The sequence below is a fragment of the Raphanus sativus genome, chromosome 9, assembly GCF_000801105.2.
Source record: "Raphanus sativus cultivar WK10039 chromosome 9, ASM80110v3, whole genome shotgun sequence".
Classification (NCBI taxonomy): domain Eukaryota; kingdom Viridiplantae; phylum Streptophyta; class Magnoliopsida; order Brassicales; family Brassicaceae; genus Raphanus; species Raphanus sativus.
The window spans coordinates 1-16,764 of record NC_079519.1 but is presented as its reverse complement, the minus strand read 5'-3'; the positions used below and the strand labels follow the sequence as shown (position 1 = coordinate 16,764).

The 16,764-nt window shown below is 39.8% G+C and overlaps 3 protein-coding genes across 3 annotated transcripts; 2 read left to right on the top strand and 1 right to left on the bottom strand.

Annotated features, from left to right (window-relative positions):
• The first annotated feature begins 5,152 nt into the window (after positions 1-5,152).
• LOC108827757 (ethylene-responsive transcription factor RAP2-4) lies at positions 5,153-6,884 on the top strand. Its single transcript, XM_018601236.2, has one exon. It carries the CDS (start codon positions 5,619-5,621, stop codon positions 6,582-6,584), a length of 966 nt encoding a protein of 321 aa, XP_018456738.1. The 5' UTR covers positions 5,153-5,618; the 3' UTR covers positions 6,585-6,884.
• A 4,859-nt stretch (positions 6,885-11,743) lies between these two features.
• On the top strand, positions 11,744-13,846 carry LOC108824485 (uncharacterized). The gene has a single exon (XM_018597921.1). The coding sequence runs from the start codon at positions 11,744-11,746 to the stop codon at positions 13,844-13,846; it is 2,103 nt and encodes a 700-aa protein (XP_018453423.1).
• Positions 13,847-15,711: 1,865 nt separating this feature from the next.
• Positions 15,712-16,757, bottom strand: LOC130499464 (uncharacterized). Its single transcript, XM_056993557.1, has 6 exons — positions 16,735-16,757; positions 16,611-16,662; positions 16,458-16,511; positions 16,262-16,354; positions 16,112-16,178; positions 15,712-16,011 (listed from the first exon to the last, which is right to left on the bottom strand). The coding sequence occupies exons 2-6, from the start codon at positions 16,629-16,631 to the stop codon at positions 15,920-15,922; spliced, it is 327 nt and encodes a 108-aa protein (XP_056849537.1). The 5' UTR covers positions 16,632-16,662; positions 16,735-16,757; the 3' UTR covers positions 15,712-15,919.
• Between the last annotated feature and the right edge of the window lie 7 nt (positions 16,758-16,764).

Sequence of the window (16,764 nt, the reverse complement as noted above, 5' to 3'; positions counted from 1 at the left end):
GAGTGGTTAAAGAAAGAATTGATTACTTTTACTTTGGTGATAATAATTAATTGTGATAAATTAATAGTTTTAGCTCAATGGCATATGGTTGTAATTATTTAGGAAAAGTTATGGTGAAATACTAATTGTACTTTAGTTTTAATAGTTTAGACGTGGGTTGGTTAATTGTATTCTGGATCAATAAAACCAATTGGTTGGTAAAGTTAAACTCCGGTTTGGTTTGAGTTTTGTCTTATCACTGGTTAAGTTGCTTTTCAAGGTCTTGCCTACTGGGCTTTTGAACCAATAGCCCATTGATATTACAGTATTTGTTTCTTTTCATTTTTTGGGGCTTGTGTTTAGTGATTTAAATCTGCTCTAAGAAAGAATGGTGGTTATGATTATGTCGAGACATAAAGACTGTTAGGTGATTTGATGGTCAATGGTATTGTTTTGGTCAGATGGCAAAGGAAAAGTGATCAAGGATGTTTCATGTACGAAATCAAAATGTTAAAAGTTTTACGAAACATTCTTGATAATTTAACACCTAACTTTCTTCTCATTAGCTAATAAAAGAGTCTTGGATTCTATTATCTTACGATGACTTTTCTCCCTTTTTGTTTTACTTTCAGAAGTGTCACATTTTGAAACTTCATCATAAGTGAACGTTTATAGCCATAATGCCCATGAATCGATGTTAAGAGATTATTCATCGAATATAATGGTGTTACAATTCAAATTGGTAACCATGTCTATTGATAACAACAGCGTAATAGAATCCAAAACTTGTGTACTAGTTTTGGATTTCCAGTCTGTAAAATGGACCATATGTCACGTTATTCACGATCTCACGCGAAAACAAACGATAAAATCAAAGAGGAAAAATATATTATTATTTGATCAAAACTGAAGGGGACAATTCACCCAAAGCTCACATGATGCCATTCACTTCATCACTAAGACTACGTCCAACTGCTTTGAAAACGACGACAACCTTTTATTATTTTCTGCAATATCGTTCATTGTCAAAACTTTAAATTTCTTATTTATTTTTACATCTTCAAAACTAAATCACAGTCTTTAAAAAATTGTGATCGTTGTGCTAAAAGACTACTTTACAGTGATGAGATTAAAATGGATCAAACAAAATTTAAATTCATTACTATTATGCTAAAGTTGATTTTGTTTTTGTATGAGGAAAATAAGATGCTAGTATTACAAAAAGAGAGATAGAGGCATAAGTGGAGTGAGGTAGGTTATAGTTCACGATGACCACACAGCTAAGCTAAGATGACGGCAAAATCTGAGCCATTGATTAGAACACGTGGCGTAGAATTGTTAGATCTAAAAGGTCCTGAAACGAGGAGTGTGTGACGGAAACCGCGTGAAGAAGAGAACTTCGTTGAAATTGGAGAAAATAAACTTTTCAAAGTAACTAGTATGAGATTATGGGCCACGCGCAATCCATGCCACTGATGTTATTGCTACTTTTTTATTTTCTGATTTTATCCTATATTCCTGTTGTTTTCTTCTGAATAATATTTTAGAATCTTTTTTTCCGTAAAATAATGTTTTAGAACAAAAAAAAAAAATAATAATAATAATAATAATGTTTTAGAACTTTGAGGTTGATGAAAGCTATCCGTGTATTAGAGCTGTAATAAAAAGACGATTCTTAATTTTTTTGTTAAAATTAAAAAACGATTTTAGTTTTTTTTAGTTATAGTTAAAGAACTATTCTTATATTATGTTAAAAACCTCAGCCTAATAAACAATTATGATGAGTTTTTTGCACTGTTTACAAACTCCACCGATATATGGCGGTCCGCGAATGGTTCGTTTTATTTTATTTTTTATTTTTTGGACAAAAAAGAAAAAAAAAATTTGCCTAAGAATTCGTGAACGTTCCTAGCGATAGTGGTGCTCTTAGCAATCTTTTTCAGCTATTCCGTGTATTAACGTGTTTAGATCTCTTAATTATTCAGATACATAAAGAGCATTCATTGTCAAGACTCCTATGTCGATCATGTGTATGGATGAATCTGATGTGTCATAAAATGTTATTTAAATATTTCTGTACTCACCCAAACTGTTACAGTGAATCTTTCGTATTGGCTTTAGTGTCGAGGTAAATATGGAATATTATTCTCCAGTATTCCAGATAACATATTTTCATTACAACGTGGTATGTTTCCTGATATGTGCGTCACGTGATGCATATACATATGAGTCATGCGTAAGACTAAGAAGAATACCGTGTAATACAGATCATTTTAAGGATTATGGAAAGTCGAGCTATTGAACAAAACAAAATGTAAGAGCTCGTGAAACTTGAATGTACATAGAGTCGGGGTTAAATACATCACAGATGTATGTAATTAGTTAGATGAAAATATGGGTCACGAAAAAAATAGAAGATTGAAACATTTTATCTTGCGCATGAATATGTGCGTTAAGAAGCTGCCAACTAAAAAAAGCAGCTAGATTAGAGGGTGCATTATGCAGTTGACTATTCAGACAATACATACGATGCTATTACCCCATTCAATAATTCAAAATTTTCTTAAGCAGCCTTAAATCTTGCTTCCATTTTACCACGAGGGTTGCTTAGCATTTATTTATAAACTCTGTATACTTGTATTTGGCGCGCAGATCCGCCAGCTGTTTTAGTCCACCGTGAATCTCAAGCTTCTTCCGCCGCAAACCGCTCACATGTTCAAAAACCACGTGCTTCCCACATGCGTCCCACACTTCGCCTCGCGTCTTCCATGCTGACTTTTAATACCAGTATACGAACAATATAACTTATTATATGCATATTATAGAGGCCACTAGCTAGTTTCTCAAATTTTAAACACAAGTGGTGTTTATTTATCTCGGGTACTTCAATGTGGAGTAGGAGATAATTTTCTAAAGTTTTTTTTTTAAGACGATTTGTGAAAGTTTGCTTATATATAAGCATGTACTTGGTAATAAAGCAATGCAGATTACTAGCTAGGCGTTGCATATATCGCGTATATTGTGCATGCATTTTACCAACATGATCCCTGACCAAGATAAAACTGTTATAAATGTATAACTATCCGTCCAGGTAATTAATCATATTCTAAGTACATTCAAAATGTTAACCACGGACATTGCACGAGTTTATCTGAGTCGTTCTTTTTCGTGTGGTCGGGCATTTGTATCAGAGCTTGGATAATAGCGATAAACTCGAGTTGTTCGGAAAATGCGGCTATAAATAAAATACAGTAATACACAACAAGATAAGATGGCGAAAGGTTCAGACTTTTGTTAAAAAATGGAAGAATGTAATATAATATTGGTTATAAAATATGGCGATGATAATGGTGGAGTTCTCCGCCAATCCATCTCTAGAGACTTCTTAATATTTTTGAAACCTTTTATATCGATTAAAGTCTAAACCACCCATTATAACCATCATATATGATTATTACATGCGACTAAACCAGAAACTTTAAAAATTCAATAGTGATGTTAATCTATCTATATCACGATCGGCGTCTTATGATATTATTCTTAATTCCATATATTATTAACAATACGGCATCTATATTTGAATTTTGAACCATATATATTTCGTTTGGCTAGTTCCGTAGACAATTCACGGTGATTACAAGTTAACGAATGCTACAGAGTCAGACATGGGAAATTGTATCGTAAATTAATCTAAATGAAAGAACTCACGCCCGCAGATGAATTAACTCATCACAGATATAGTTTAGTGTTTTGCATCATATCTACGAAATTATTGTTCGTGGTCTAGTTTATATAAGATTGCTTGTTAAGTTCTCAAATAGTTGACTTTGAGCCAAGAGTAAGTTTTGTAATTAAACAATTGTCTCTATTTATCTCCACTAATAGGAAGTAATGAAATAGAGAAGGGTGAGGAGCAAGTAGGTGACCCATTGATAAGAATATCAAAACTGTTTTGAAAGCAGCCCCTCTGCCGTCACTTACCAGCTTATTCTTATCTTTTCCTTATCATTATTACCAACTAATTATTTATTGTCAAAGCACCATCAATTTCTATTCCCTTCACAAAATTATACACTGTTGAATAAAAGATAAGACATCATCGATCTACCGTGGTATGAGCAACTTAAGATTGCAAAGTTACTAATCAATCATGTTAACAGAAAAGATTATATAAGATTAATATCAGTCTTACCAATAGTTAAAGCCGATAATAAGCTGAGGAAAAAAAAAAACTAAGCTGAGGACAGTAAACTGCGAACACAAGCCCAGAAAGGTCAACAAAAGCAGGTATGAGACCATTAACTCCAAATTTCACAAACGGTACTACGACACGTGTAACCATACAAAGATTACTAATATTAACGCGCCATCCACATTGGCTGCATGTCATTTCTCTACATCTCACATGCTACGTAAAACAAATCTACATGTATTCTTTTTTTTTTTGCTCTTCTTCGGATTCAATGAAAAATTAGATATTAGAAATTACTAAGTTAAATATCTGCTTGTGAAAATAAAGAGATGAAACAGAGTGGTAATATAATTCATGATCACGTTGGAATTTTTGATAAATCATATCATAGCGTTGGTTTAAGGTTTTATTTTTCACCAAATAGCACTCTCAAAGTTACTCAACGACCTTTATTGTACACCACCGTAAAGTTTACGGCATAAACAAAATAATTAAATAATCCATTATGCAAATTGCAAAAGTTTCTATTCGTGAATAGTCTACAATGTCGAATCAATGATTTATGGTATAATGTTTTTTTCACGTTTTTCAAATATGGCAAAACGTAAGAAATGTAAAAAGTTATCAAAATTTTATTCATATCTGAATAGTAGTTTTTTATTTTTATTTTCCCGTCAAAGTGTTAATTTCCTTTGAATGAAATGAAAGTAGTTTTTTTCATTTATTAATTATTGTTTTCAAGTTAATCAACTTGCGAATTCTTTAGTAATTATTCTGTTCACGGTATGCGGTAACTTTTAGGAGAAGTTTTCGGTGGGTTACAGAGTTTTATTTTAGCCTTATATTTCCTCCCGAATATTATTTTATCTGGAAAATGGGAAATATCGAAAACAATAAAATGCATAACGAAGATAATACGAATAAAAAATGAAAAATAGTGTGAGGAAGCTTCATCCACTATATAACGAGGTCAAGCTGCTGAGGGTAAAGCATCCATCGGTGAGGCAGAGAGTAAATTCACTACAAAAAACTGAGTGTCCTCCCCAACAAAAAAAAATTCTTAGCTAAAAATTGCCATTGTTTTTCTCATTCGGTCCTGCTTCTTTCAAAAAAGAAAAGTCGGTTTCTTGGTTTATTTATGTTTGAATGGTTTTAATTGATTATTCATACGAAAATTCAAGCTTATGAAACTGTGTTTTTTTTTTAATCTGCACATTTAATTGAAAGTTTTTTCTTCTCAATTTTTCCTTTTATTTTTCGTAGAATTAGTGGAGGGTTATTTTTTGTTCCCTCCTCTTGGATCTAAACAAGGTTGCTTATTTCAAACCTTTTCGATCCATTTTTATTTTCTTGAATCTTCTTGAAAAAAACCCTGTTCTTTACTTTTGATAAGAACCAGGTGTATATTTTCGGATTCAGTTTTATTTTTCTTTAAAAAAAAATCATAATGGAAGCTGCTCTCAATATGTACAATAGCATAACGTTTCAACAGCCAGATTCGTTTGGTGGTGGTGAACTCATGGAAGCGCTTGTACCTTATATAAATACCGTTTCCAACTCTTCTCCTTATCCCGCGTCTGCGTCTGCGTTTATTCAACCCGCAGCGTCTGCGTTTTCCCCTTCTCTCCCTACCTTCCCCGGATATTACCCGCAAGACTATTCAACGTACATGACACAACCGTTTTCTTACGGGTCGGATCTTCAGCAAACCGCGTCATTAACCGGGCTAAACCACCTCTCTTCCTCCCAAGTTCACCAGAACCATAACCACAGCAACGCTTTCTCGAGTCTCCTCAGCCCCAAGCCGCTGCTGATGAAGCAGTCCGGCGCCGCCTACGGTGGTGTTCCGGAGAAGCCGACGAAGCTGTACAGAGGCGTGAGGCAGCGTCACTGGGGGAAATGGGTGGCGGAGATCCGTTTGCCGAGGAACCGTACCCGTCTTTGGCTCGGGACGTTCGACACGGCGGAGGAAGCAGCGCTGGCCTACGACAAGGCGGCGTATAAGCTGCGCGGCGACTTCGCCCGGCTTAACTTCCCGAACCTGCGTCACAGCGGGTCCCACATCGGAGGCGAGTTCGGCGAGTACAAACCGCTGCACTCCACCGTAGACGCCAAGCTCGAAGCTATTTGTCAGAGCATGGCGGAGGCGGAGAAACAGGGCAAAACGGCGGCGACGAAAGGATCCAAGAAACGTGCCTCGAAGAAAACTGAGGCGGAGAAAGTCAAGGCGGAGGATAACTCCAACGCTGGATCTCCACCGCCGGCGACGGAGTTTGTCGAGTCCGCCGGCTCTTCGCCGTTGTCGGACTTAACGTTCGCCGACACGGAGGAGCCGCCGCAGTGTTGGAACGAGACGTTCTCGTTGGAGAAGTATCCGTCGTACGAGATAGATTGGGACAAGATCCTGTCTTAGATCGGTTTGGTTTGGTTTGGTTTGGTAAGAATAGGGGTAAAATAGGAATTTTAGAAGCCGCCTGTAATGGAGTTTTTGGATATTACATGGAGAGGCTAATAGGGTAATTATGTTTATGATTAGTGGGTTAAATCTCGTATGTCAATATTATGTTTGTATCAGTCTCTGTGTCGGTCCAGCTGCGGTTTTTTGTCATGCTTCGACCATGCCACAGATTTCGTTTTATGTAATTTTCCTTTTTTTTTGGTCTATGTAATCTCTAGCTTCGTTTTCTATAATCTTAATGATGTTTTTAGTTTAGTTTTCTAGTAAATGAAATCGTACCTATGAACCTTATTTACATATTCATCTAACAAAGGCAGTAACGTTTTAGACAAACCGTGCGATGTTTAGTTAATGACTGAATACATATGCTCCATGGGAATGGTGTAAACATATGTCTTTTTCTTAAAAGATTGGTTGTTGCTTGTATGATTCAAAATGTTAACTGGGTCACACCAAATACTTATGTTTTAGCTAATTTCTTTTTGAACAATGGATTTCATATGTTTTAGCTATTTGAAACTGAACAAGTTTTTCGCCCAAATGTTAACGTTAAATGATTTTGTGTTAAAATAAGATTGACTAAAACTAAAAGCAAATATACTATGTTTCGTTCGTTCAGATGTATGTTTGATGTTAGCTAGTAGCTTGTTTTTTGTTATCACCCACAAATAAATCATAATAGTCGAATTGAGACGAAAATGAATAGAGAGGAATAGTTTAGTGAAAAGTTCTCTCTCAGACACGTTCTACGAGAAAAGTTCTTAACCGCCAGATAAAAGAATAAACTTTCATCGAAACAGGTTTTTCTTACTGCATTTCCTGCAAAAAGTTTGAATTCTTTCCCGTTTGGGTTTTATCTGACGGTCCGAAGAAAGTCTTGAAGGTAACCTCACCGGGTTCTTCCCCCGACAGACGTCGGAGGGACCGCCGCTGCCGCCTCTACCTTCCCGACGGTGAACTCATGACGAAGAACAAAGCTCACGAGGAATCTCCAGCTGCTTCAAACCATGAAAAGCTTCTCTGCAGCCGCATCTAAACCTCAACAAAGCCTTAAACCCTAGTTCCGACAGCTTGTTTATTGGAGAATCCCGGTAACAGCTAAGTTCTGGTTTGTAGTGACAAACTATTCCTACTAGCTTCTATTCAACCGTAGTATCCAGTGAATCTTCTGTGTACAACCTTCAGGGGTTTCCTTTATTATTGTGGTTGTTGTTGAGAACAAAAAGCTCCACACTGTTACCAACTCCACCTTCCAAACTAAGCAAAACCACGAGACTCAGCATGGCTCACCGTAGAATCTCATCGGCCGAAAAAGGAAAGGGTCTAGATCTGAGTACTCAACAACCTCTTCGAGCTGCTAGAGTAAAAGTCCCACTGCCAGACAACTCCGAACTTCTCAGGAAGCACTCACTGACCCTTATAGGGCGAGTCACCAACAAAACTACTCAGAAAGTTTGGTCATTGATTCCCTTTTTCACTGAGCACTGGAAAACAGAGTTCAAGCCAGTGGGTTCGGATTTGGGAAACGGGATGTTCCAGTTTCAGTTCGAACTTGAAGCAGACTTGCTTTCGGTGCTGGAACAACGCCCGTATCATTATGCAAGATGGCTCATCATTCTGCAAAGATGGGAACCAACAGTCTCCCCATCCTTCCCCTCATTGATACCTTTTTGGATCAAAGTGCAGGGCCTACCTGTCCACCTGTGGACAGAACCGACTATCAAATGCATTGGTTCAGATATCGGAATATACGAGAAAGCTGAAATCAGAGCTCTAACTGCAAGGATGAGAGTCCATGTGAATGGACTGCTCCCTCTAATCACCAAGTCAGTAGTTGAGTATCCGAATGGAGACGAGGTCCCAGTTACTCTTGTGTACGAGAGACTAGACAAGCACTGTACGAAGTGTCTACGCCTTGATCACGAACTAAAAGAGTGCTTGGTGGCTCGAGCGGAAGCAAGAGCCCTGAGGGAAGCACAAGAGGGGTCAAGAGAACCAACTATCCAGAAGGCAGATCGTGATTCAGAATCCATAAGAGGATACTCTGCTGCTCCAGCTCAAGGTAGACAAACTCAAAGATTTCAGGAGCAGAATGACCCGGCGACTTTCAAGTTCTCTGCACCGTATCAGAGTAATGACAGAGAAAAGAAATCTGATTTCGAGCCTCGCAGGCAGCAGCAGAATAGAGCTTACAAAGCGCAATCACACTCTTGGCAAGAAAGAGGCCAGCAACGACGCACTCACCAAACAAGAGATTGTTCACAAATGGTTGAAGCGAGATCCTCCCGATCACGTCGGGACTACACCAACCAAAACATTCTCCCAGCTCCACCGAGCAGGAGTTTCTATCGGGAGGTCCAAAAGCACGGCCCTGATCATAGAGAAACGGGTTCTAGCGTCTCAAGGAACAACCAAACTAATGACGCAAGGGGGAATCCCCATTACTTGGAACAAGAAGGGATGCGTCAAGACCCTCTTCGTGATAACAGTAGAGATGTAGAGGGGGTTGCAGTGCAGAAGGACAGATACATTGAATTACTGGAACGGGAGTCCAGTAGCAAAAGAACTGAGCACGAAGTTGGGAGGGGCCAGCTCGAGGATGCAGTGCTTCAAGTGGTACGAGCCTCTCTTAATATGGCTACGGAAAAGAGCCCACCTGCTAACAATACCTTCCCAGAACGCGTACCTGCAACACAGAGACTGGGAATTAGCCCACAGCATAACGCAGTTAACACCGGGAACGGGACAGAAATCTCTCCTAGCTCTTCCCAAATAAGGATCCCAGCAACCCAGAGACTAGGCTCAAATGAACAAGCTAAAGGAAATAGCTCAGGAAAACACCTTGATGTCCCCGCTCCAAGCCCTCAAGAAAGACTATCAGCATCCAAGAGGCTTGGGGGACACGTGTCGCCAAATAGCCAAGCAAGGGTCCCTGCAACACTGAGATTAGGCCCGGAACCTGTTCCAAGTTCTACTTTCACTCAACAAGAACAAACTGTGGTTAAAAGAAAGCCAGGCAGACCTCCAGGGAGAACTAAAGTGCCATCAAGCCCCTCACTTAGGAGAGAAGCAAGCGCAAAGATAAGAAAAGTAAAGACTCCAAGAACCACAAAGTGCCGCAGGAAACTCAGTGTTGAGGAATCTCGACTCGGAGTGACAAAGAATAAGGACAAAGCGAGGGGACTCCCTGCGCTACCAGAGTCTTCGGGAGCAAACACACATTCATCTGATAATGTACCCCTCAGCAATATGATCCCGAAGTCAAACCGGAGAAAGACGGGTTTTCGTGTTCCGTCCGGTCCAGTTCCTTAGCGATGGCTAGTTGGAACTGTCAGGGGTTGGGGAATCCCCGGACAGTTCGTCGTCTCAAAGAAATATCGAAGAAGTTCCGGCCCGATATTCTCTTCTTGATTGAGACCAAAAATTCCGATGCTGTTGTGCTGCAAAAATGTGACCAGTTAGGGTATGAAGAACATCATCTAGTCCCCCCAGTAGGCCATGGAGCTGGAGGACTTGCTCTATTTTGGAATCCAAAAGTGAATCTCACTGTATTGTACTCTAGCGCTAATGTCTTTGAAACAAGTATTGTATTCCAAGGGAAAGTTTTCTATGCGAGCTTTGTTTATGGAAATACGGACAGAGTGCAACGAAACACTTTGTGGAACCAATTGCTTGTGTCTGCAGAGATTCGTGACTCTCCCTGGTTCTTAACAGGAGATCTGAACGATATTCTCAAGAGTGATGAGAAAACAGGAGGCCCAGATCGTTCGGAGGGTTCATTCTCGGACCTCAGAACATTCTTTGCTGAAGGAGATTTGTACGACCTGCACCATTCCGGTGACCCCTTATCTTGGAGGGGACAACGAGGAACCCATCTCGTGAGATGCATGTTAGATAGGGCTGTGGCTAACAGCTCCTGGGCTGAAAATTATCCAACGGCACGATGTCACTACCTCGAGTATGAAGGTTCAGACCACAAGCCTTTACTCACCTTCTTGGATCCGTCCACAATGAAACGAAAGAGCCTGTTTAGATATGATCGGAGACTGAACACCAACGAGGAGGCCAAAAAAGTTATCCGAGACTCATGGGCAGCATCACCTGAGTCTCAAGTTATGGACAAACTATCATCGACGAGAAGTGCACTCTCTGCGTGGAATAGACTCCAACAACGTAACAGCAAGACGCTAATCGAGGAGAAAAAACGGGAATTGGAAGTTGCCCTCACTAGCCCGGTGAATGACACAGCTCTCATCAAGAAAATTAACACGAGCCTAGATGAGGCGTACTTGGCGGAAGAAGCCTTCTGGAAACAGAGAAGCAGGTTAATGTGGCTTCAGTTGGGGGACCGGAACTCAGGTTTCTTCCATGCCACTACGAAAAATAGGCGTCGTGCTAATGCCTTCACTGTTTTGGAGGATGAGGAAGGAAAAGTGGTGTACAAGGAAGCTGAGATCGCTCTGACAGTGGCCAATTATTTTGAAAAGCTTTTCACCTCAGTCCCAGGAAACAGGACGGACACAGTGTGGGAAGCGCTTAAGCCGGTCGTTACGCCGGAAGAGAATGATGTGCTGATATCGTTACCCACAGCAACGGAAGTGAAGGATGCACTATTTGCGATCAACGCGGAGAAAGCGCCAGGTCCGGATGGATTCTCAGCGGCTTTCTACCATACCCACTGGACAGAGATCGGAGCGGATTTAGTAGAGGAAATTCAAGATGCTTTCAGGTCAGGAGTCCTCCCGAGTGGGATCAATGCCACACACGTTTGCCTCATCCCAAAAATAAAAAGCCCGCAGCGAGTCTCGGATTACAGACCAATTGCTTTATGCAATGTCTATTACAAAGTATACTCGAAAATCCTCTAGAGACGCCTCCTGCTTGAAAAGATTATCTCCGAGAACCAGTCCGCATTTGTACCGGGAAGAGCAATAGGAGACAATATACTCATCACGCATGAAGTGCTACACACGCTGAAAACGTCTAAAGCGGAAAAACGGGTGGCAATGGCAGTGAAGACGGACATGAGCAAAGCATATGATCGCCTTGAATGAGATTTTATTGCTGCTGTGCTTGAGAGGCTGGGGTTTCACCATCTTTGGATTGGTTTGATCATGCAGTGCATCTCGTCAGTTACATATTCCTTCCTCATCAACGGTTCGCCTAGAGGACATGTTACACCGAGTCGAGGGATTCGCCAAGGCGATCCCCTCTCACCCTACATATTTATTCTATGTAGTGAAGTGCTCTCGGGTCTTTGTAACAAGGCACAGCAGGAAGGGCTCATCCAAGGTATAAGGGTGGCAAGGGGGAGTCCCCGGATTAACCACCTTTTATTCGCGGATGACACAATGTTTTTCCTCAAAGCTAGCAAGGGATCCGCGACTGCTCTAATGGCAATACTGCGCAAATACGAAGAGGCCTCCGGACAGTATATCAATAGAGAGAAGTCATCTATAACCTTTTCTCGAAAGGCACCAGTGGAACTTAAGCAATGGATCCACACGGAGACTCAGATCCTAAAGGAGGGAGGAGTTGGCAAGTATCTCGGACTACCGGAGCATTTTGGGAGAAGAAAGAGGGATCTCTTTACTTCAATAGTGGATAGAATCAAGCAAAAAGCGAGCAGTTGGTCAAATAGATATCTCTCGACGGCTGGGAAGCTTGTTATGCTACAAAGTGTTCTTACCCCGATACCATCCCACTCCATGTCTTGCTTCCAATTGCCAGTTTCTCTGTGCAAGCGGATTCAATCCGCATTTACGAGATACTGGTGGGATGGAGGGAAAGGAAAAAAGAAAATGGCATGGATTTCATGGGAGAAATTGACTCTACCCAAAGATAGTGGGGGCTTAGGACTGCGAGATATCCAGGCCTTCAATGAGGCGTTTTTGGCAAAGATCAGCATCCGATTGCTTGACAACCCTAATGGGCTACTAGGAAGAACTCTCCTCCCCAAGTACTGTCCGGATGGAAACTTACTGAGCTGTACGTCTCCAAGTGCAGCCTCTCATGGCTGGCACAGTATCTTAGTTGGAAGGGATCTTCTATTGAAGAAACTGGGATGGGTAATAGGGAATGGAGCAAGCATTAACATTTGGGATGACCCCTGGTTAAACCTTGACTCGCCACTGAGACCAATGGGACCAGCAACGCAGCAAACGTCTTCTTTGGTAGTAAGTGACCTGCTCCTCCCGGCAACGGGAGAGTGGAACATAAACCTTATCCAGGAGGTTCTACCGTTTGAAGAACAGAGGATTCTCTGCCTTCAACCGAGTACAAAGGGGGCAAGAGATGTGCTAAAATGGTTAGGCACTAAAGATGGAAAATATTCTGTAAAATTTGGATATCATGCAGCCATGGAAGAACTTAAAGAAGAGATCCTAGAAGGAGAAGCAACCATGGAGTTTGACTGGAAAAAGACACTATGGAACTTAAAACTAGCTCCTAAGGTGAAGATGTTTACCTGGAAAAGTTTGAAAGGTATCCTACCGGTTGGAGAGAGACTTCTTGCTCGACACATCAACGTTGATCCGAGGTGCAAGCGTTGTGGAAGCTCTGAATCTGTCAATCATCTTCTGTTTCACTGTCCTTTCGCACGAGATGTCTGGAACCTATCCCCTCTCGTAGGAAGCTTTGATGTTAGCGGAATGACAGATTTGAGAGCAGACTGGACTGAGTTGCAAGCTCTGAAATGTCTCCCACCTTCGGGAATTACATCCACACCTCTAGTACCTTGGATCCTTTGGTCCCTATGGAAAGCAAGGAACAAGTATGTGTTTGACAACTTTTCTGGGTCTCCAGCAGAAACACTATCGCAGGCGATAGTTGTAGCTAGGGAATGGGAGATTGCACAGCAACTAGTAGAGAAGAAAGCCCACGTCAAGGTCTCGGTGGCTTTGCCCCAGATGAAGGTAGTAGCTCAATCAGATGCGGCCTGGTCCGAATCGTCACTCAATGCAGGGCTAGGGTGGTTCGTTTCGACACCCGAGAATCACACAGAAGGAAGCAGAAGCGCCAGCTTCATCCCGTCAGTGCTGATTGCAGAAGGACTGGCGCTTAGAGAAGGAGTTGAAGCTTGCCGTTCCCTAGGAGTTAAGGAAGTAAGATTTGAATCTGATTCAGCACAGTTGATTAAAGCCATCAACAGGAGAGAACCCCCCCTTGGAGATTTATGGTATTGTGTCGGATATCCTAGCTTTGTCTATGGAATTTGATGTTGTTGTTTTTGTTTGGAATTCTCGTCTGCACAATGTTGCAGCAGATGGGTTAGCAAAGAACGCCCTGCGTTTGTATGAACACCAGGTGGTTGGATTGGAGTTAATTCCCCCACCAAACTAGTTTGATTAAATGAAGTACTTTCGTGACAAAAAAAAAAAGTCGAATTGAGACGAAAGTTCCCATGCATATTGACACCCTCAATATATACGATCCACAAATGTTGCCAGAAGTGTTAAAAACAGCAAAACTGTACCGAAACTTTTGAAGAATTATTACAACAAACTAAAAAGTATGTAGTTTGCATTTTAGTCAGAGTAAAATAGGTAGCGCAACGGTTTTGATTATCTGCTAACTAGGTATTCTTGCATGTTTGACAATTGTTCATATGCGGAATGGAATCTACAAACGATCCACATAACGTATAATTCAGCACCTTCCACGTTTCATCTTTTTGGAGTTTTGTCTCGTTGGAGATGAAACTTCGTAAGAATAAATCAATGTCAACTATGTATGATTCTTATCGGTTACAATTCGCAAGTGGTGAAGCTTCGCGTGTTGCTAAGATGTGACCGGCCATGCCGCAACTTTCTTGCAGCATCTTCTATCATTTTATTCACTTATTAATCCATTCAAGAAAACCAATAATTCGAACTATAGTGAAGTAGGAAAAGACAAAGTCGGCAGATAAATGATCGAATCTTCATCACACATTTTTATAAAAGTCAGATATGAACTTTCGCCAATACACCAGTGGGTGGGTGACTCGAAGAAATAAAGGAAAACACCAAAAAAAAAAGACAATGGGTGCAAGTAATACTGTAACAGAGCACGAGAGTTTTGGACTAATATGTTGGTACTATCGAGTATTAAGAACTATGTTTAATTTTTTAATTTTCAAACGGACGTACAGAACTTAAAAAAACCTCAAGATATAATTAAAATCGAACTATGTTTAATTTTTTTATTCTTTGGTTGTTTGCTGTTGTGTTGTTTTTATTGTTTCTATTTCTGTGTAATAAGTTGCTAGCAACAATGCAAACAAATGAAAATGGTATAATATTAATATTTTACCAAAATAAAAAAATAAAAAAAGATAATAGTTTACCATAAATTAAAATTAAATGTTCAAAATATATCATCATAAATTCATTTCTTAGTTTACTCAACTTTTTTTTGTCAACCTCTTAGTTTACTCAACTATATATGCAAAAAAATGTGTTCTTTTTGTAAATCTAGGTTTACTTGTAATGAAAACAAAACTACACTTAGTACACAGTTACCAAGCTATCATTATGAACAAGAACAATAAGCTCATATCGTTTATGCGATGGCACGTCAACCAAATTTGAACGTTTGTTCATGTATTTTTTCTAAAAGTTTATTCTCTGTAAATAGTTCAGATAATCAACAGATACATTTTCTTAGCATTAATTATATTACAAGTTGAAATATTATAAGAGGAGAATTCCAAATTACGCAAAGGAAAAAGCATAGAGATGGAGAGTTTGAAAGAAACACAACACCAAAGGAGCCCACCAAAAGATTATGTTCACACTCCATTTCTCTTCTCATTTCACATGCATTATTTTCCCAACCATGTTTTGTACAAAAGTAGTTGTAAAATTTAAAAATTGCATTGAATTCTCCAACACCATTATTATCTCTTTGACGTGGGAGAGTCGAATTAAATCCAGTACTATCAATCTGAGTAGTTTTGTATCCTATCCAGTATCCACCCTCAATTAGTTTTAGATCTCAACTTAGACAAATAATTCAATAGTCAAAGAAACGGCAGCCATTCAAATCAAGATTTGATTGTGTAGACAACTTAAATCAATATATATTTTATCGATTCTGAATCTAATATAAATACCCTCAAATTAAGTAAGAGAAACATAGTCAACTATGAACATTTTCAAAAGTGGTAATCATGAGTTTGAATGAAAAAAAAAGAGACAAAGAGTACTAGTTTCTGCAACTCTATTCAAAAATTAAACTTACAACAATTATAAACTTGAGCTTTCTTGAGCTGCTCCTCTTGTTCCTGATACAAATGGTTTTGTATTAACTCAGCCGAATTTACCAATCTCCATCTTTTTCTTTATCGCCCGTTGTCCATGATATACAAATGAATCAATGATTCCGGAAACCGTGAAAATGCCTACATTTTGCAAATAAAAAAAATAACATTTGTTACATTTAGTGATTCTAGCACGAATAAAGAAAGTACATTGATAGCAGAGAGGGAAGGGAGATCACACCTCCTACTATAGCGCAAACATTAGTGAGGAAGTGCAAGAACTCCACATGCTGCTCTGTGAAAATCACCTGACAACAACAACACTCAAAAGTAAGAGGAAAAAACTAGTAAACATATACAACAACACTCAATCACTCTGATTCTGAGATACCTTAATTGGAGAAAGATCATAGAAAAAGAAAACACCAGGCAGTGACTGTGTGCGTCCAGCTTCCGTTTTCTCGAAATGCTCAGTCACAGAGAACTACAAAGTACCAAACCACAAAAACCCAAATTCTAAGATAAATATTACTACACAAGTTACAGCCAAGTGTCAGAGGTTCTGATCTTAGAGGTAGTTTCCTAACCTGGTTTGACTGAATAACATGGCCTTTAACATCTGTGTATTCAGTAGGTACAACCTTGCAACCCAAAGTCAAAACAAACAGAAACACCCAATCAAATCTATAGTCATCCCAAATAACAAAATGTGAAGGGAGATGGCTGTGTAGAGGCAAAACCTTGATAAAATACTGATACATGCCATTCAATGTCTCTTGAGTCCACTGCACACTGAGAAACCAAGAATAAGTTTCAGAAAAGATAAGAGTAACCACAGGGGGCACAAGAAGAGAGGTCTTTTACCCATCTAAGGGATTCACTACACCAGGGAAA